Here is a 21400-nt window from a genome sequence, read left to right as displayed (position 1 = left end):
TGGCCAGTTCGCCTTGAATTGAAGAGTCTCAACTGTTTCTCAATGAAAGCCTTTTATAGTCTCATTCTTTTGCAGGCAGCCAACACAGAGCTTATCAAGTCTGATTGGCAATGGAGCAAAGTGGTGATGGAGGGGGTGAATTGATAACTTTAAAGCAAACTTTCCAGCACAAGCATAAACATTGGGACTAATAGCAGCCATTCAGATGCTCTCCTCTTATCAGCTAATGGAATGCAACAGCTGTAAGAGAGGCGAGAGAGGGGGGTTGTCCTGTAGTGCGACAGGCTGGAACCCCCCTGTCATCCCCCTGCCCTCTCTCTCTCTCTCTGCCTGGTTTTCTGAAAAGCTGCTCAAGTAAAAAAAAAAGTGTAAGAGCCAAGAACGGACTTGGCCTGGGCATTCGCTGAAACAGAGGAGGGAGGGGGAGCGAGAGAGTGTGTGTGTGAGTGAGTGAGTGAGTGAGAGAGAGAGAGAGAGAGAGAGAGAGCGCTGAAAGGCACGCCGAGCCAGGAATAAAGAGAGTTAAAGGGGGAAAGAGGCAAAGAAAAAGAATTCGGAAGAAAGGAAACAGGACGATGAGATGGCCTCTGAAGAAAACACAGGAGGTGCTCGCAAAGCGACTAAAAGCAAACTGTTTGAGTTTCTAGTCCACGGCGTGGTGAGTACCGCTTTCTCCGAGACGGGGAGGGGAGGGGAGGGGAGGCAGCGCCGCGGAGGGGGGTCTCCATGGGAGTCACACAGACCGGTGCATGAGGAGCTGTGTATTCTGGAAGGACTCGCGAGGCACGGACGCCCCGTGAAGGTTACATGCCGAGCCGCGCCGAATAGCGGTTCATTCACCTCGCCTCCCAGTATTATTCCTAGCACGAGTAAATGGATAGCGGGAGCAGCATCTGCTACTGAAGAGGAGGGGGCGACGAGACGGGAGAGGGGGTGGCTGGGGGGAGTGGCTTTTCTATTTGTTTAAGACCTGCCGGCTTTCACAAGAGGCAGCAGCGTGGCGGAGCAGCGTCCCGACCAGCATGTGTATGTTTGCGTGTAATTCTGGCAGGGGTTGGTAGGTGGTGACAGCCTTGTCTAGGGGTCGATCAGTCCAATGGCATAGGGTTTAGCTGACTGGCGCTTTGTCAGAAACGGCATAGCTGGCGTGCACGAACGGGCGCGCGTCCGCCCCACGGGCACGCGCCCTATGACCATGCCGTGCGCTGCATTCACTCTATTCAAAGAGGTCAGGTGTAGTGGCTCTACTGGGAAACTTTCAAAATCCTACTAGTGCCACTGCAAAGCTTCCTCGCCATTTTCAGCACTTATACACAAGGGAAGCATAACGTGCTTTGCAGTTCTTTTCGTTGCTCTGTTGTCTGTACGTTTGATTTATGTCGTACGTTTTTATAGCATATTCATGCTATCCATGGAACCGTGGGAGATCAAGGTTGTGCCTGTACAATTGCCGTGATCACTAGCGAGTTTGTGGTCTCACGAATTCCTTTTCATGCAGCTAAACAATTCACGTGCATGCACAAACGCAATAGGCACTATCTAGCTATCTTTACATTAAAAAATAAATTATTTCATATAAGGTTCTCAGAGCACATACTATACAGTAACTCCAAAATGGTAGTGGAAGAGTGTTGCCATCAATATGTAAAATAAATGTACGAGATTCCCTATTGATTGTATCCTTAATTAATTCGTTGTAATTAATAAGAGTTGAAGGGAAAAAAAGAATTTGTTGGAGGGGTGGGAATTCAGTTTACAGTGTTCAATATATTGGCTGTTGGGATAGTACAAAGTACACTTTTAGTTTTATTTAAGAGGAGTTTCTTTCCATTTGATCTTATTGTACACAACCCAATATGCTTTCTGGTCAAACATAAGGCATAATATATTGTACGTTGAAGCTGATTAATCACTTGATCGAGGTATATAAAATTTATAGGCATGAATCTCCATTAGAAAAAACACACACACACTGTATTCATCCAATCTTTTTATTTCTCTTCTTTTTCAATTTGGGACTAATGATATGTTATCTGTGTCTATCTAGCTTTACATTAAAATAAATAATCAATTTTATATTCCTTTATTTTATAGGGGACTACAGAAGTGGTATATAATTAATATTTATACAATACCTCTTGCATCTCCTCTTGACAATTTAATATAAAAAGCAGTTTCACACAGTATTTGGATTTTTTTCCAGTCTATATATGTTTTATTTATTTTTATCCTATATCTACTTTTTCAATAGGCAGGCTTGGAATTCATAGCAGCTTAGAAATAAATAATGTGTCATATGCATTATATATTTATAACTGTATACACACATATTGACATAAATATATTGAACATTAATTAATGAATCACTGGATGTTAATACTCAATGTTGAGAAGTAAAGCAACACAAAATACAGTAATGAAGGTGAGAAAAAAAAAAACTAATTACTGATCCTGGAGAAAATAAACATTGGGATGGTTAAGTGTGCTTTGTAAAAGCAAAGTTATAGTCTATTTTAATGGTATTTATATGAAGAAACATAAGATAAAACAACAGAAGAAGGTAAAAATAAATCTCAGTGTAATGCTGATCCTGGGGAAAATAAAAACTTAGGAGGAACCAGTATGCTTTGAATCTAAAGGCAGGGAGAAAAATGAACCAGTAGAATATTGCAATGCTTTTATCAATACATTGAGGAATGTTTCAAGTTTTAATTAATTAAATGTTTAATTTGTACATTTTATATGCCATGTAGTTATAAGGAATCCTTGCAGTTGGACTATGTTTAATGTGAGCCATCTGTAGGAAATGTGACAACATAACTTATTTATATAGCACAATTTTATACAAATTATGTAGTTCCTTTAAAAGATGAAGAAAGAAATGTTTCTAAAAAATAAGATTAAGCAATACTAAATAACAAAGAATAAAGTGAGGTCTGGTGGCTGGGAGGACAGGAAAAAAACTCCAGGGGATTGTAGAAAATAAAAACAAAAAACTAAATCTGCACAGAGTTCTGAGACCACGAGACCAGCAATCCTCCACTGGACATTCTTCCTAACATAAACGACCAAATCAGTACTCATGGTTTTCAGGCTTCACATGAAAGAATCTGATGATGATGATGATGATGTAACAAAATGTATTGCTTTTACATTTCCACAGATGGCACGCCACAAGTGTTAGCCATTTTTGGATGAGATGCCAGTATCACATCCTCTGTATACATTTAAATTGAGCCTTTGGTTCATTTTGGTTTTCACGGTGATAAGTGTAAAAAGAGCTCAATGTGAAACATACAGTTTGCAAACATTTTTTAAAATCGTATTCCAGCACACTTACCAAACTAGGGCTTTGTTTCCAACTCCCAAGGAAAGAAGGCTGATTTATAATGAGGCTGTCAACTTAGCCAAAATATAGGTATGAATACTCATTTTAAAAGTAATCATATTGCAATACATGCAAAAGAATTCTGAGGGATATGTGTACAGATGCTTTTTAAGAAAATATTTAATTAATATTTTCACATTATTTCTTGCAGTGTGTCTGTAAAGCACAAATTGCTTATGACTAAGTGCATTGATAGGATGATATAAAAATTTCACATTACAATTATAGTGGCTAAAAATCATGGTTTTCGGGATTATCATGGTATTGTTAAAATGTGGTAGATTAAAAAAAAAGAGCTAATACACATAGAAATAATTCACCACATATTATATTGAAAGAAAATATAAACAGTTATTTAAAAACATTCACTATTGCAGATATTTTATATCAGTTATTTAATGTCAAATACTATAGATAGACATAAATAAACTAGAACTAAATTAGACGACTAGCATTTATGTCCAGTTTGCATTAACCACAAGAAAACATGCAAAATGCAGATTTTTAATAATATCAAAATACATATATAGACTACTCAGATATGCAACTGTTAATATTAAAAAATCACAAATGTCAGTAAATCAGATGAGCAGCTGTGATTCATGTGTCTCCATAAAGAAATAAAATGCTTCTGGTCAATGCTCCTGTATTTATTTGGTTTCCTTTATTATAAATTGAAATGTAAAAATGTCAGCATATTTACCTTGTCTGGTTTAATCTGTGTCCAGTAAGGGGAAGCAAAGTGCCCAGTGATACTGAACAGTCTCTATGATGGTAAATTAATTGCTAGAGTGCATTAAAGCTTCTTGACAACCTTGGCAAGGTGAGAGTTCTGTGCATAGCCCATCCACCACATCAGTGGTTCCTTTTATGTTTAAGTGGATTGCAATGATAAATAGATCTTAATTTCATGTTTCCCCATTTCTTCTAGGGTTGGGCTACACATATTTAATTATATTTAGATCAATACACTTGATTTCACTAGTGGTGTTCAGTCAGATTGTTGTTTCAAAGCTCTTGTCTATCCAAAAGTCTCATTAGGCTGTGTCACATTGTTACTTTTCTAGCGATTTTCAGGTGTAGCCTTCATTTACACTATAGTGAGTTGGGGAGAGTTGGTGACGTGGTCCGGTGAAGTCAGTCATGTAATGTTAACATGTCCTGTAACTCATTCCAACTAGTTGTGTTTCTTCCTTCAATAAAATCAAACAGGTTTAATTTTTATCTTTAGTTGTAGGGGCAAGTTTGTGTGAATTAGAGTGGACAACCAATATGTGCTCAATGGATATAATGGATTGATAAAGAATGTGCAGCATATGGGGTATTTGGACATTGCAAACAAAAGAGATGCTCATTTGCCTGATATCTCTTGTTTTATGTACCAAAACAAAATTGATTAAAGAGAAGAAATGGCAGAGGTAGTACGAAGTACTTGTAAATCCAGCCCACTTTAAATTCACTCACACTTTTCCATCAGCGTCTTTTGTCTTGTAAATGTGTCGATAATCCCAAGCAGCCTGCTATCCCATCCTCCCACCACCAACGCAAAAATGACAAAAATCTCTCCCAGCTCAAGCCTTGTTTATCAGGGAGTGAGGTGCCTAGAGCTGTATAGGCTAAAAATTTGTCATTATTTGGAACACATACATTTCATGTGTGTTCTGTGTCTACAAAGATCTATGTAAGTATAGGATGACAGGAAATGCAAGAAATGTTGAGCACATACCTAAAAGACAAACTTTTTTCATGTTTTAGTACTAACGACAAAATGTAGACATGAAATGTATAATGTGTGAAGACTGAAGTCGAAATATAAAATAAGCACTTTCACAAAAGGTAGAAATATAACAGAACAAGTGCGCTTTTATTCAAAAATATAACCAAAGAAAAAGAAATCGGGTTAGTGTGGCTTGTCATGATTTCTTTTGTAATACATAAGTAAACGGTGCCGTCTTTCGCCTTTACACCTGGTGCAGTTGTGTTGTTCATATATGTGAATGGATGTTTCTTGTGGGGAGGGCTTCTGTTCTCTTTCTCTGATGTAGAACCCTCGTCCTCATCCGAGTTCACCTCTGTTACAGCACGTCTTTATTTGAAAACTAACAGTGTCAGATTGGGGCGAGTGTGAATGAGTGAGAGAATAAAACTGAATAAAAAAATGCTAACCTTTACAAGTACCATACATTTACACCGTCTGTTAAGAGTCAAATCAAATGTATGTTTTTAATGTGTAGTAGTAACAATAAGAGCAGCTCACTACTTAAAACGTTTATTTTGGTACATGTGAAGGCTTGAACCTGCGACCTTTTGAATAGGAGTCAGCAGTTCTTACCGCTGTACTACCAAAGAAATCACGACATCAAGCCACACTAACCCGATTTCTTTGTCTTCTGTTATATTCTTGAATAAAAGCAAACTTATTCTGTTATATTTGTACCTTATGTGAAAGTGCTTATTTGATATTTGGACTTCAGTTTTCACACAATATACACTTCATGTCAAAATGTTGTCATTAGTACTAAAACATGAAAAAGGTTTGTCTTTTAGGTATGTGTTCAACATTTCTGTCATCCTACACTTACATAGATCTTTGTAGACACAGAACACACATTAAATGCATGTGTTCCAAAAAACGATATATTTTTTAGCCTATACAGCTCTAGGCACCTCAGTCCCTAATAAGCAAGGCTTGATCTGGGAGGGGTTTTTGCTGTTTGTGGGGTGGATGGTATAGCAGGGTGCTTGCTGCTTGTGCTTATCACACATTTACAAGACAAAAGACGCTGACAGAGAGGTGCGAGCTATTTAAAGATGGGCCAGATTTATAAGTTTTTTCATAAGCTTTGGTAATTCTAGTGTTAACCTTTCATACAACACAGGCTCTGCCATGCAGCATGCTACTGGCTGTTCAAAAAAGAGGTAAGCTTGACTGTGCTGGAAGGTCAGCATGCAATCGCTAAGTGTGACATGGTCAACATTTTGAGTTGTTTAAATTGATATGATCCAGTGACAAGATCAGCAACTGTGGTCTGCATATTTGACATACCCCACAACTAGATGCGACTCCGGCTTTATACATGTAAATGTCCATTGTTTTTTTTTAATGCACTCAGAATGGCCAGAATGTATGGATAAAATTACTCTGGAAAACATCTAATGTTATATGTTGATATTTGATAGACCCTCTACACTTTTTTTTAACTTGTTAAGTGTCTTTCACATGGCAAGTGAACAGGCACAGGCTTCAACTGAATCATTAATACTGTATGGCAATAAACATAATATTTTACAGTGTAACATGTTATTTAAAATGCACACCACCTTGTCAAATGGATTCTATTATAATGTGAATGTTTTTCATAGAATTTTAACTCTTTTTCGATTCATAACACTGGATGTAAATGTGGCCTGTTTTAAGACTTGTTGATTTGAATCTCTAATCTATACTAATAAAAGGCAAAGCCCTCACTGACTGACTGACTGACTGACTAAATATTCGCGGGTGAAGGACTGTGCTTATGCAAATGAAGATGAGATGGTCAGGGATAGACTAGTGTTTGGCACAAACTCAGCGAAAGTGCGAGAGAAACTTTTAAGTGCCGGGTCTTAGCTAACATTAAATAAAGCCGTGGACATCTCAAGATCGCACGAGCCAGCACAAGCACAGCTGAGAACCTTCGATGCATGTACTCCGAGCGGCTCACGTGAACTGACTGTGAACGCAGTACACAGAGAACATGCAAGAGCTGCAAAGAGCGCTGAACAAAAAACACATTACACAATTGAGAAGGCACCAAAAGAATATGAAGCGAGTGACGCATACAAGCATATTCATAAGTACAGCTACTGCTGAAACAAAGCACGGTGTAAACCTTAAGTTTAAATTAAGTTCATAGAAATGCTGCTGCTGGCGTTTGTAATGCCTACGACGAATACGATATTCGCGAGATACAAGTTTAATTAAAAGTCGCAGGGTATAAACGAGACTTTTGATCATTTTGTAACGGAGTTAAAATTGCTGTAATAGGACTGTGCTTATGCAAACGAGTAGGATAGCAAGGTGTAAAGCTTAACCTTAAATTAAGTTCATAGACACGCTGCTGCTGGTGTTTGTCATGCCTAAGACAAATATGATATTCGCGAGATACAAGTTTAATGAGAGGACGCAGGGTATAACTGAGACTTTTGATCACTTTGTAATGGAGTTAAAATTGCTGGTGAAGGACTGCGCTTATGCAAACAAAAATGAGATGGTCAGGGATAAAATAGTGTTTGGCAGAAACTCAGCAAAAGTGCGAGAGAAACTTTTTTACGTTCATAGACATGTTGCCGCTAAATATTCGCAGGCAAATCCACAACTTAATACCGGGAATGCCTGTTGAACATCTTAGATTCATGAGTACCGATTTGGGTAGTGATCACTTCGATGAATGAAACCTGTTATCTTTACAATGGTTGACAACGAAGATGAGATGGTCAGGGATAGACTAGACAAACACGGAATGTAACTTGAACACAACACATCCTCCAAATACGAACCTGATTGAAACAAATAATGATAATCGAATCCTTGATGACAGCAACACTCATAACAGTCACAAAACAATTACATTGACAATCATGTTACGCTATTTTTAAAATGTTTCCTTTTCTTTTTCATAACTTCTTTAATACACTACTTCTCCACTGAGAAGAAGCGCAGGTATTTTGCTAGTACAAAATAAATTGGATATGGTAGATCACCATGAACAATAAACAGGGACAAAATGGAACAATACATCGAAGAAATTTATTTTTGAAAGTGGGGAGAATTCCCTGTTAAAGTTTACTCAAGGGGGTATTTCACACTATATGGGGGAATGAAAGTGTGTTGGGGAGCGGTGGTGTCAACATTCCATATTTTCAGAAGCACTTTGATATCAATATTTCAGCTTTTTGTGCCACAGCTTATTCTTTCTGATGTTTACAGTAGTTTATAAAATGTTTAGTTGCTAAAGTAATCAGTCAGCTTTTCAAATAAATTCCTATCTGCTATTCTTCTTCTTCTCCTTTCGACTGCTCCCGTTAGGGGTTGCCACAGCAGATCATCTTCTTCCATATCTTTCTGTCCTCTGCATCTTGTTCTGTTACACCCATCACCTGCATGTCCTCTCTAACCACATCCATAAACCTTCTCTTATACCTTGCTCTTTTCCTCTTCCCTGGCAGCTCTATCCTTAGCATCCTTCTCCCAATATACTCAGCATCTCTCTTCTGCACATATCCAAAGCAACACAATCTTGCCTTTCTGACTTTGTCTCTTAACTGTCCAACCTGAGCTGACCCTCTAATGTACTCATTTCTAAGTCTGTCCATCCTTGTTACACCCAATGCAAATCTTAGCATCTTTAACTCTGCTACCTCCAGCTCTGTCTCCTGCTTTCTGGTCAGTGCCACCGTCTCCAACCCATACAACATAACTTGTCTCACTACCGTCTTGTAGACCTTCCCTTTCATTCTTGCTGATACCAATCTGTCACAAATTACTCCTGTCACTCTTCTCCACCTATTCCACCCTGCCTGCACTCTCTTTTTCACCTCTCTTCTACAATCCCCATTACTCTGTACTGTTGATCCCAAGTTTTTAAACTCATCAACCTTCGCCAACAGTACTCCTTGCATCCTCACCATTCCACTGACCTCCCTCTCATTTACACACATGTATTCTGTCTTGTTCCTACTAACCTTCATTCCTCTCCTCTCTAGAGCATATCTCCACCTCTCCAGGGTCTCCTCAACCTGCTCCCTACTAACGCTACAGATCACAATGTCATCAGCAAACATCATAGTCCATAGTCTAATCTCACCTGTCAGCCTGTCCATCACCATTGCAAATAATAAAGGGCTCAGAGCAAATCCCTGATGTAATCCCACCTCCACCTTGAATGCATCCATCACTTCTACCGCAGACCTCACCACTGTCACACTTCCCCCTTACATATCCTGTACAACTCTTACGTACTTTTCTGCCACACCCGACTTCTTCACACAATACCACAGCTCCTTTCAAGGCACCCTGTCGTATGCTTTCTCCAGGTCCACAAAGATGCAATGCAACTCCTTCTGGCCTTCTCAATACTTCTCCACCAACATCCTAAGAGCAAACAACACATCTGTGGTGCTCTTTCTTGGCATGAAATCATACTGCTGCTCACTAATCATCACCTCACTTCCTAACCTAGCTTCCACTACTCTTTCCCATAACTTCATGCTGTGGCTCATGAATATTATCCCCCTGTAGTTACTACAGTTCTGCACACCCCCCCTTATTCTTTAATAGCGGTACCAGTACACTTCTTCTCCATGTATTAAACATTCTCTTACTTTCCATGATTCCATTAAACAATCTGGTTAAAAACTCCACTGCCATCTCTTGTAAACACCTCCATGCTTCCACAGGTATGTCATCTGGACCAACGGCCTTTCCATTCTTCATCCTCTTCATAGCTGTCCTTACTTCCTCCTTGCTAATCCATTGCACTTCCTGATTCACTATCTCCACATAATCCAACCTCTTCTCTCTCTCATTCTCTTCATTCATCAGCCTCTCAAAGTACACTTTCCATCTGCTCAACACACTTTCCTCGCTTGTGAGTATGTTTCCATCTTTATCCTTTATCACCCTAACCTGCTGCGCATCTTTCCCAGCTCGGTCCCTCTGTCTAGCCAATTGGTACATGTCCTTTTCTCCCTCCTCAGTGTCCAACCTTTCATACAACTCATAGTACACTTTTTCTTTAGCCTTGTGCCTTATGTCCTTGTACTCTTGTCTACTTTCTGCATCTCTCTTGACTATCCCACTTCTTCTTTGCCATTCTTTTCCTCTGTATACTCTCCTGTATTTCCCCATTCCACCACCAAGTTTCCTTTCCTCTTTCCTCTGTCCAGATGTCACGCCAAGCACTCTTCTTGCTGTCACCCTTACTACTTCTGCTGTAGTTTCCCAACTCTCTGGTAATTCTTCACTACCACCCAGTGCCTGTCTCACCTTCTCCCTAAACTCAACCTTGCAGTCTTCCTTTTTCAAATTCCACCATGTGATCCTTGGCTCTGCCCACACTCTCTTCCTCTTCTTGATCTCCAGTGTCATCCCACAGACCACCATCCTATGCTGCTTAACTACACTTTCCCCTGCCACCACTTTGCAGTCTTCAATCTCCTTCAGATTGACTCTTCTGCATAGGATGTAATCTACCTGTGTGCATCTTCCTCCACTCATGTACATAACTCTATGTTCCTCCCTCTTCTTAAAATATGTATTCACCACATTCATTCCTTTCCTTGACACCATACCTACTCATCACCTCCTCGTCTCCTCTGTTCCCTTCACCAACATGTCAATTGAAATCCACTCCAATCACCCTTTCTGTCCCATGGGTACACTATTCATCACTTCATCCAACTCATTCCCAAAATCTTCTTCCTCCATCGCAAACTTGTGGGGCATATGCACTAACAATATTCATCATCACACCTCCAATTTCCAGCTTCGTAATCATTACTCTGTCTGACACTCTTTTCACCTCCAAAACACTCTTGACATACTGTTCCTTCAGAATAACCCCTGCCCCATTTCTCCTCCCATTCATACCATGATAGAACAATTTGAATCCACCTCTGACCAACCTGGCTTTACTCCCCTTCCATTTAATCTCTTGCACACACAATATATCAACCTTCCTTCTCTCCATCATATCGGTTAACTCTCTCCTCTTACCAGTCATACTGCCAACATTCAAAGTTCCGCTCTCTTTACCTTCCTCCTCTCCTTCTTGCCTCCGGACACATCTACCCCCTCTTCTTCTCCTTCTTCTTCTTTGGCCAACAGTAGCCCAATTTCTGCCAGCACCCTGTTGGCTAACAATATTGGTGGCGGTCATTGTTTACCCGGGGCTCGACCGATCCAGTATGGAAATTTGTGTTGTTGTCCGCATATTGATTTGGCAAAATTTTACACCTGATGCTCTTCCTGACGTAACCCTCCCCATTTATCAAGGCTTGGGACCAGCATGAAAAAACATACTGGTTTGTGCATCCCTTGTGGCTGGGTTAAAATGCTATCTCTGCTATTAAAACTTTAAATAAATAATTATTCAATTTTGTATATAGTGATTTCCACTCATTTTAAGCAAAAAAAGAATTACTCACTAATGAATAATTACATCAGTCTAGTTGATGTAAAATAAAATCTAGTGAATATAAACTATGTAGCCACACTAAACTGTTTTTCTTATCAGAGTATAATTTTTTGCATCTTTAAGACAGTTGAGCAGTCAACATAAAGCTGTCAAGTGTGAATGCTGTTAATTGAAGAAATTTGAGATATTTACTTAAAATATAGTTAACATATTCTTAGCTTAGGTGGCACAGTAGTGCACAATAATCATCCCTGCCACTTTACTGATTCAGCATATAAGGTTTACAACCAGCAACTGATTGTCAGTGTGGAGTTTGCATGTTCTTCTGTATCTCTGTGATTTTTTTCTGGGTACACCATTTCTCTTCCCACATTTTGAAAGCCTTTTAGGTTTGGTTAATTTTTCTCAGTGTAAGTGTGAGTAGTTTTCATGAGTGGATTCCACGATGAACTAGTGCAGTGTCTACGTTTCCTGCATTTTGTCCAATGCTGTCAGGAGAGGCTGTTGTTCTCTGAACTGGACTAAGTGGGCTAGAGAATAAACAAGACTGTTAATAGTCTGCCAGTGAACATAGCACATTTTCTTTGTGATTACCATGAACTATTGCCAAAACCAAAGGGCATTCAGAAAAGACCATAAGAGAAAGTAAAGATGAATTGTGGAATAGGGAACAGTGTCCTACAAAGTCCTAATTTTTCTGCTAAAATGCCCTTTTCAGAGGTAGGTGGCAACTTTAACCATACATATCTACCACCAGTTTTCTTGAAAATTATCCTTGAGCATTATTTCTTATTTGTTTGTGTGTGTCACTGGATTCAGGTGTATAGGCAGTCAAGTCACCATAAACATTTTAAAGAAATAATGATTATGCCTCTTAATGAAGCCAAAAATTTGCTGCAGTCAGTTTATCAAATAAAAAGGTGTGAAATGGCTATGAATTTACTAACGATCCACATTAATTTGTGGAATTTTTAAATTGGTTTTAGCACAATAATATACTGTATTTTGCATTCAATTTTAATCAAGTTTTATCTAAAGCACTTTTTAAACAAAGGGCACCACTTACTAGAGAGCTTTTTACTAAAGCTTCATGCTGATAAGCGATTGGCAAGCTAAACAGCAATGACCTAAAGATTGTCTTAATTTGAGTTCACTGTATAACTGCAGGTGATTGTCTCAAAAATGTCTCATGTTTTCCCCTTTTGCTGCAACTTTGTTTCTGTGTTTTCTGCAGATAGTGTAGTCATCTTCAAATAACTTCCCATCAACACTTTTAAAGAAACCAAAATAGAACCATACTTCAGACATGTTCCTTTTCAATGGGTGAAAGAGTTCTGAACCACTGTCACTACCATCCTTCATAGTTATACTGGATTCCCAATTTCCATACTGTGTGTGCATGATTACATACTTTTTAGTGAATATGCTGTTCATTTTAAAAATACAATAATTGACATCAATTATAATTAAAATGTGAAGTTTAGTAATAATAGTCAGGGAGTTCACCACAGTATATTGTAAAAATCAGTAAATTCCATCTATAGTACACCGTTTTTTAAAAAGATGAATATTTTAACTGCAGGTTTCAAATGAATACAACACTTGAAAACTTAGCCTTTCACAAAGACAAAGATTTTGCTGTAAGTGCATTATATTTTTCTCTATATGTTACTTATCCATATAGTGTGTAGTGATTGACTAAAAAAATTGTAATCTCAGGTTTTTTTTTTCAGAACAGACAGAAGAAAGTTTATTATACAGTATAATAGAACACAATAATGACCAGTGATGTACAATGGCAAATGATGTGAAATGTGTCATGGGAAAAGAAAATTAATGTTTCCTGTGTCTCATAATCTACATGTCATTTATCCAGTGTTATGTTCAGAATGTGTAAATGCTTGCATTTTTTTTGCTAAAATGTTATTAAACACATACTTCTTGAAAAGTTAGCACACATCACAAACAGAAAACATACCCATAATACTGTGCTTCTTAATTGAAGATCTGCCTCTCCCCCTTTTTCATTGGTCTAGTGTCCTATATTCAACTAAGAATCCCAGCTTGTTTAAATGTTCCGCTCCAGACAGATTTACAGCTGTTCCATGGTCATTCTATTTTATAATGATTAGTTTAACTGTACCTTAAGGGATATTCAGTGACTTCCGTCCATCCATCCACCCATCCACTAACTTGTGTTTTTCAGAATTCCTTGTAGTGTTCTTTTGCCTTCATTGTGTAGGATATGCCACAATACTGACTCACACAATTTGGATCTTCCATGTGCAGGTGCAATTATACTACAATCCATTAAAATCCCTTGTCTTCAGACAGGTGATTTTCATTTAACTAATTCTGCAACTTCTAAAACCAGTTGGCTACACCAGAGATGATTAATGTGTGTCATAGTAACCCTCTGGGCAAATTTAAAGGCACTTTGCCTTCTACTTCCATTACAATGCTACTTTGTCATAGAAACTAGATAAAAACATAATCAGAAACTTTGTAGTGTATATTTTCAAATGTTGCCACTTATTAAAAAAACATGCTTTTTAAAATTAGATGAATTAGACAAAAATTCAGCTCCTCCCTTTTCTCAAAAACGTCAGAGTTTGAGTTGGGGTGTGCTTGCCCATGTGGATGGAGCCATATTCACACACTAATATGTAAATTGGTGTCACCCTCCAAAGAGGAGCATGGTTGTAGCATATAAAGCCCACTATGGAAATTATGGAAGTGATGCCTTCCTAACCTGGTGTGCATTACATTAGGAACGGAAAAGCCTGTCATTGCCGGTTAGCCAAGTACGGTATATCATTCAGCAAATTCACATAGCTTATCAGGATTTGTTAGGTGTGCAGGGTTTGGCTCAGGTGAAAATGGCTTTGTATTGCAGTGTTTTCCAACCTGGGCAAAGTAATAAGACTTGCTCTTCTTCTTAGTCTTTCACCCACATGCAGCACACAGTGAAAAGCTACTCATCTTTCCAAGTTGAATTCAAAGAGGATGTATGCTGCTATGACTCTTTTTGAGGTTCCAGCCAGTTTGCATTGCCCTACTCTCTGAGAGAACATGCAAGAGTGAAGTGAACAGGAGAATGTGCAACAGTAATGAAGCAGCACTGATGGTGTGGCAAATAAAATAAATGTGTCAACTGATTTTATGAGGGTATGTAGCACACAGTGAAAGCTACAACCTTTTTCATTTTATTATGAGATTTATTTATTTTGTGCATATTCTTTTTCTACATTGAATTCAAAAGCAGATGAACGATTCTCTTTTCTCCTATGCAGCAAGTTAAACAAACTCATCATGAGACAAAGGATATTTTGATACTGAGCTTACAGTGCACTCTGAATGTCTAAAATTGTTTTGTATTATTTTATATATACTGCTCAAAAGAATTAAAGGAACACTTTTTAATCAGAGTATAGCATAAAGTCAATGAAACTTATGGGATATTAATCTGGTCAGTTAAGTAGCAGAGGGGGTTGTCAATCAGTTTCAGCTGCTGTGGTGTTAATGAAATTAACAACAGATGCACTAGAGGGGCAACAATGAGATGACCCCCAAAACAGGAATGGTTTAACAGGTGGAGGCCACTGACATTTTTCCCTCCTCATCTTTTCTGACTGTTTCTTCACTAGTTTTGCATTTGGCTACAGTCAGTGTCACTACTGGTAGCATGAGGCGATACCTGGACCCTACAGAGGTTGCACAGGTAGTCCAACTTCTCCAGGATGGCACATCAATACGTGTCATTGCCAGAAGGTTTGCTGTGTCTCCCTGCACAGTCTCAAGGGCATGGAGGAGATTCTAGGAGACAAGCAGTTACTCTAGGAGAGCTGGAGAGGGCCATAGAAGGTCCATAACCCATCAGCAGGACCAGTATCTGCTCCTTTGGGCAAGGAGGAACAGGATGAGCACTGCCAGAGCCCTACAAAATGACCTCCAGCAGGCCACTGGTGTGAATGTCTCTGACCAAACAATCAGAAACAGACTTCATGAGGGTTGCCTGAGGGCCCAAATGTCTACTGCGCCCTGTGCTCACTGCACAGCACCGGGAGCTCAATTGGCATTTGCCATAGAATACCAGAATTGGCAGGTCCACCACTGGCGCCCTGTGCTTTTCACAGATGAGAGCAGGTTCACCCTGAGTATATGTGAAAGACGGAAAGGGTCAGGAGAAGCCGTGGAGAATATTATGCTGCCTGTAACATCGCTTAGCATGACTGGTTTGGTGGTGGGTCAGTGATGATCTTGGAGGCATATCCATGGAGCGACTCACAGACCTCTACAGGCTAGACAACGGCATCTTGACTGCCATTAGGTATCAGGATGAAATCCTTGGACCCATTGTCAGACCCTACGCTGGTGCAGTAGGTCCTGGTTTCCTCCTAATGCACGACAATGCCCGGCCTCATGTGGCAAGAGTATGCAGGCAATACCTGGAGGATGAAGGAATTGAAACAATTGAATGGCCTTCACGATCCCCTGACTTAAACCCAATAGAACATCTGTGGGACATTATGTTTCGGTCCATCAGGCGCCGCCAGGTTGCTCCTCAGACTGTACAACAGCTCAGGGATGCCCTCATACAGATCTGGGAGGAAATGCCACAAGACACCATCCGTCGTCTCATTAGGAGCATGTCCCGACGTTGTCAAGCATGCATACAAGCTCATGGGGGCCACACAAGATACTGAAAAGCATTTTGAGTAGCAGAAATTAAGTTTTTGAAAAAATGGACTAGCCTGCCACATCTTCATTTCACTCTGATTTTAGGGTGTCTACACAATTGAGCCCTCTGTAGGCAGAAAACTTTTATTTCCATTAAAAGACTTGCCATCCTTTTGTTCCTAAGACATTGCCCTGTCGTTATTTGTATAGATATCCAACTTCATATTGAGATCTGATGTATCTAATGTGTTTCTTTAAAGTGTTCCTTTAATTTTTGTGAGCAGTGTATTTATCTTGTGTGCACATTTTTTCCTATATGGAGTTTAAATTCAGAAACATTTTTTTCTTTCTCTCACAGTGCAACTTTATTTGTTACAAACCTAGTTTAATATTGTGTGCTTATTTTCTGCATATTTCTTGCTCTAAAAACACCTGTCTGTTTTGAAGTCCAGCGGTGTCTATCTGATCAGCCACTACGAGGGATGCCAGTGGATTTCTGGTAGCAGCGAATCCTTGATCACCGCAGTTTATAGCTAGAGCAATCTTACGCTATTAGTGTGAAGTTTGATTAGGGTATCCTTGGAAAAAAATATTGAGATTTGCACATGTATTAAAGCCTCTAAACGACATGCTAGTTTAACTGCTTTGTTTTCTTGATTGTCCTGGGCAGATTTGTTATCTGAACTTAGGTGTGAATATACCACCTCTAATACATATTCAGCAGATAGACACCACTTCTCTGACTATTGTCAGCTTTCTGTGAAGAAGATTGCAGACACTAACATTTTTTAGCTTGTTTTTTGCCTTTCTGAGTGGATTATCTGACATATTTTGGTATATTTAGATAATCAAGACCTTGAAGAACACACTTCAATAATCGAAACGCTTTGCCGCAATGTGTTTTCATTAAATTCCAGTATATGTTGAGAAACACTGTTTACAGTTTTTATACCTTTGGATCCAGTGGGAAGCTGAATATAATCCTGACCCGCTTATTGTTTGCATATTATTGTAGCTGGGTTTGTGCTGAAAATAAAAATATACAAGCATTTGAAGTTATTGTTTTAAAACTTGATGAAATTTGGACACATGTTATAACATGGCTGAATCATCAAAGTTCCTGATCATTTTGGCTTTATATTTGTATTTAGACTACTTTGCAGATATCTGCTTTCACTTGGATATTAAGAGTCTTTTTTTTGCTGATCAGTGTCAAAAAAGCCAAATACAATTCACTGGGTTTCTTTGTTGTTACCAATAGTATTAGGGTGTTGTACCATGTTAGCCATTATGAATGTAGAGAAAAGCCAAGCAAAATGACACCTTTTATTGGCTAACTAAAACGGTTACAATATGCAAGCTTTCGAGGCAACTCGGGCCCCTTTTTCAGACAAGATGAAGAAGGGGCCTGAGTTGCCTGGAAAGCTTGCATATTGTAATCTTTTTAGACAGCCCATAAAAGGTGTCATTTTGCTTGGCTTTGTTGTTACAAATAAATTGTGAAAACTCCAGAGGGGTCAATACCTTTTAATATGCTGTATTTCTAGCATGAAACAGCAGAACATGAGAGATCTCAGGTTAAGGAGTAATTGGCAGACTATTGGAGAATTGTTTAAACAGCTGTAATTACTACAATGATATATAAAAATCTTTTACAAAATGTGTTGTGAAGGGGTGTATTTAAACTGATGGTTCTCTTAATGACTGTACAAACTAACTACAGCATTCAAAAATACAAACAGGTTACTTCTAGTAGAAATGTGCAAAATAGATCAGTAAAATACTGCGGTATTACACTGCCAAGATTAATGCAATGAAAAGCAAACATCCATTTTTTACCTTTGAATTTCAGTTTTTGCCTTTGAATATTTTTTACACATTCAAATTATACTGTATTTCAGTACTGAAAAACTGATCTAATCAAAGAGAAAGCAGAGAAGCAAAAAACCTAAACTGAAATCATGCATCATATGCATGCTCCTGTGGACTCTTTGTTTGCTCCCATCCTCACTGGCCAAAGTTCATTTCCATCTGAGTTGCAGTAAAGCGCCACTTGAAAAGTAAAGAAAAGTAATTCCCCATGGTTAATTAACATGGACCTTTTTCAATTTTTGAAAACGGAACAGTGTTTAATACATTTTGTTTGTTTATATAACTTTAATATACCTCATGGCAATGTACATGTATGTAGCCCAAAGACTTTAAATGCATGTTTACATATATTCACGAAACATTCTTATCTCATTTATTGGTTGACAGACTAACTACAAACATAATGGGTCATGTCACAGGCACTCATTCAGTGGAAAGGTTTGATTATGTACCTACCAGTTGTATGTGTGTGTTGTACTGTAGCTGAATATTCCTATTTTAAATGTGGATAATGTTGAGATTCTTCAACTATCTTTCCATTATTAAACAAAAAAATGGGGCGGATTAAGTCAATGAGTTCTCTGATTAGGTGTAACATTAATTTACTGCCCAATTTAGGCTGACAAGAGTGCATGAAGATAGATTAATAGTGACATTAAAATTTGTCACTCATACAGACTGGTGTGAAAAAATTAAAAAGGACAAAACAAGAAAAATTTGCGGAATCATTTGTATCATTTGCTTGCATTGTTCACAGATTGCTGTGGATGCTTTGTATGCTTCTGTCCTGATTGACCAAAGTTAATTTCCATATAAAAGGTAGGTCTGGCGTGAGCTTCAGGGAGCTCAGTGAGCATAAGGAAAGAACGGAAATTACCTTACAATTAAAATACAAGAGATTGTGAGGCATCCCAAGCGGTGTTTTTTTACACTCATGATTTATTAACATCAAAATATTATCAGTATTTTAGTCAAAAACTTTTTTTTCTTGTATATAGTAGTTTAATTATTGGTGGCACACATTTGTGTATTGGTTTGTTATATAATTTCTGTTAGGTTTGTAACATTTGCTATTGTAAGATAATATATTTGCATAATTAGCTGGTTAAAAACAAACTAAACAGTAATGGACATTAAATTGATTCAGTTTTAAAATGTCACAAAATCATGGAACTTTAATTTTCCTATTCAGCATTTGCATATCTGTGTTTAGCAATGCATTACATTGTTTTACCATCCTGCTAACTGGTATAATCGCAGTGCTTTGTAGCACTAAATACATTTTATTTTGGTGTTAGCAATTGGGGCACCTCATTTCATCACCTGTGTAGGCATGTAGGCCCTGTCTTTTGAAACTTGTGTCAATTTTTACTTGCTCCAGCTGTTCACTCGGCCAGTGCACAGATGCCATATGCATAACAGTACATGGTGTGTGAAACGTTTCACTTGCAACCACAAACTGTACAGAACCATTTAGAAAATGGATGGGTGCTGTGACAGATAGGGGGCGCTATTGCTCCCTTGAACCCCTGTCCACGACTCCAAACACCAGGTAAAAGTCCAATAATTGACTTTATTAAATCGCCACAGTGCACAAAGCACCCAGACGTGTTGCCACCCTTCCACCCAGCTCAGCTCGTCGTCTGGGAGCTCTCACAGTCGTTTTATATTCCCTGACCCGGAAGTGTTCCCAATCCCAGTCCATGTGATCCTGTATCACTTCCGGGTCAGGTAAAAGTTCTTTTCTTCACCCCGGAAGCCCGTCGCTCTTCCTTTGACGAACTTCCGGGTCATAGGGCACAAATAAGTCTTTGGTCCTCCCTGCAGCTCCCTCTTGCAGCCCCTGTGGTATCCAGCAGGGCTGAGGATAAAAACTACATAGTCCATGAATCCCTGCTGGTCTTCAGGGCACCTACATACTGCAGGGAGGGCTCCATCTGGCGGCCTGGGGGTATTGGCCGGGATGACAAGCCAGCCACATCTCACAGTGCTTAAAAGCACACTTGTGGATGTGTTCGACGTAATCAGAGAATTTCTAGTGTCTGTATAGGACATGGTATTAAAAAGCGATTCATCACATTATCAGTTTGCCTCCTCTTGTAACATTGTGACACTATAAGCTGAATGGTTAAAATTCATATCTGATCAGTCACATCATTATACTCATAAATCATGCATGAAGTTATTTACGAACTAACTCCATAATGGAGTAAAAGTGGTAATAATTAAATCCTATGTGCTTGCTTTGGCTTTTTTTAAAGTACATATAATAAGCACAATTTCCACGGTCGAACTGAAATTCCTTTTTTTATATGTAGTTCTTATTCTCATTTTTCTTCTGTATTACTTTGCCTTCTAGAGTGATTTCGGCTATTTGCAGGCACACATGAGTCATCTACTACCTGTCATTCAATATTACCAATACTGAAAAAAGCTAGATAATGTTTTTGGACACATTAGTATCAACTTGTACTAGAGTATCAGTGCTTTTGACATCCCTAATCCAAACAATATTTAAAATATGAAACATTCTCAATTATTGGTTGACAGCCGTACCAGAAAATTAGGGGCCTATCTCATAAGGAGTCGTCCAAAGTTAAATTTAAGTAGCATAGTGATATATGTGTAGTGTTTGATTAACTGTGCATTTACTGTTAAATGTGGAGAATTTCACAATTTAAAAAGACTTAAGTGAGATTATTTAAGACAGGGTTTTTTTTGTTTGGAGTAATAAATTATCACAAAGTGAAATAAAAGACAAATGCACATTGCAATAGTCTCATGTTTTAAAACTGAATAGTGTGAACTTTGACCCGGACACAGACAGACGGAAATCTTTGTTTTCACCCAACACACCGTTTATTTACACTACTATTTACAGATAATAAACTCAGTGCACTTCCCAGTGCCTTCTGCACTGTTCCGCCAAATGTCCAGGCCTCACAGTCCTTGTGCCTTTCTTTCCTGGCCACCTCCAGTCCTCTCTCCAGCTCTGTCCACTTCCACCCGACATCCACTGCTCACTGAAGGGAGGCGGCCCCTTATATATGCTTCCCGGACGAGCACCAGGTGTTCCCGGCATTCTTCCCTTGGCCACGCCCCAGCATGGCGGAAGTGCCGGCTGTCCTTTTTTGCAGCTCTCCGGGTGTCCTCCAAAGTTTTCCCCCCGGCACTTCCTGGTGTGGGCTCCTGGGATAATCAGGCACTGGGGCGCCGCCTGGCGGTGGCCACGGGTCCCTACAGGGCTGGGCTTCCAAGCTCTCTACCCGAGGCCTCCAGTATA

The 21400-nt window shown here is 39.0% G+C and overlaps 1 protein-coding gene across 2 annotated transcripts in view; it reads left to right on the top strand.

Annotated features, from left to right (window-relative positions):
• smarcd3a (SWI/SNF related, matrix associated, actin dependent regulator of chromatin, subfamily d, member 3a) overlaps nt 1-21400 on the top strand; it is a 496564-nt gene that overhangs the window by 249863 nt on the left and 225301 nt on the right. The window contains exon 1 of one of the 2 annotated variants that reach the window (XM_039753232.1): nt 344-658. The exons of the other annotated variant lie outside the window; for it this stretch is intronic. Coding sequence (XP_039609166.1) covers nt 581-658 — 78 coding nt within the window. The 5' untranslated portion in view covers nt 344-580. Of the gene's footprint in view, nt 1-343; nt 659-21400 lie in introns of those variants that run through there. 2 annotated transcript variants of the gene reach the window in all.

Source organism: Polypterus senegalus, chromosome 5 (genome assembly GCF_016835505.1).
Source record: "Polypterus senegalus isolate Bchr_013 chromosome 5, ASM1683550v1, whole genome shotgun sequence".
Taxonomy (NCBI): domain Eukaryota; kingdom Metazoa; phylum Chordata; class Cladistia; order Polypteriformes; family Polypteridae; genus Polypterus; species Polypterus senegalus.
This window is presented reverse-complemented; position numbering and strand designations above follow the sequence as displayed.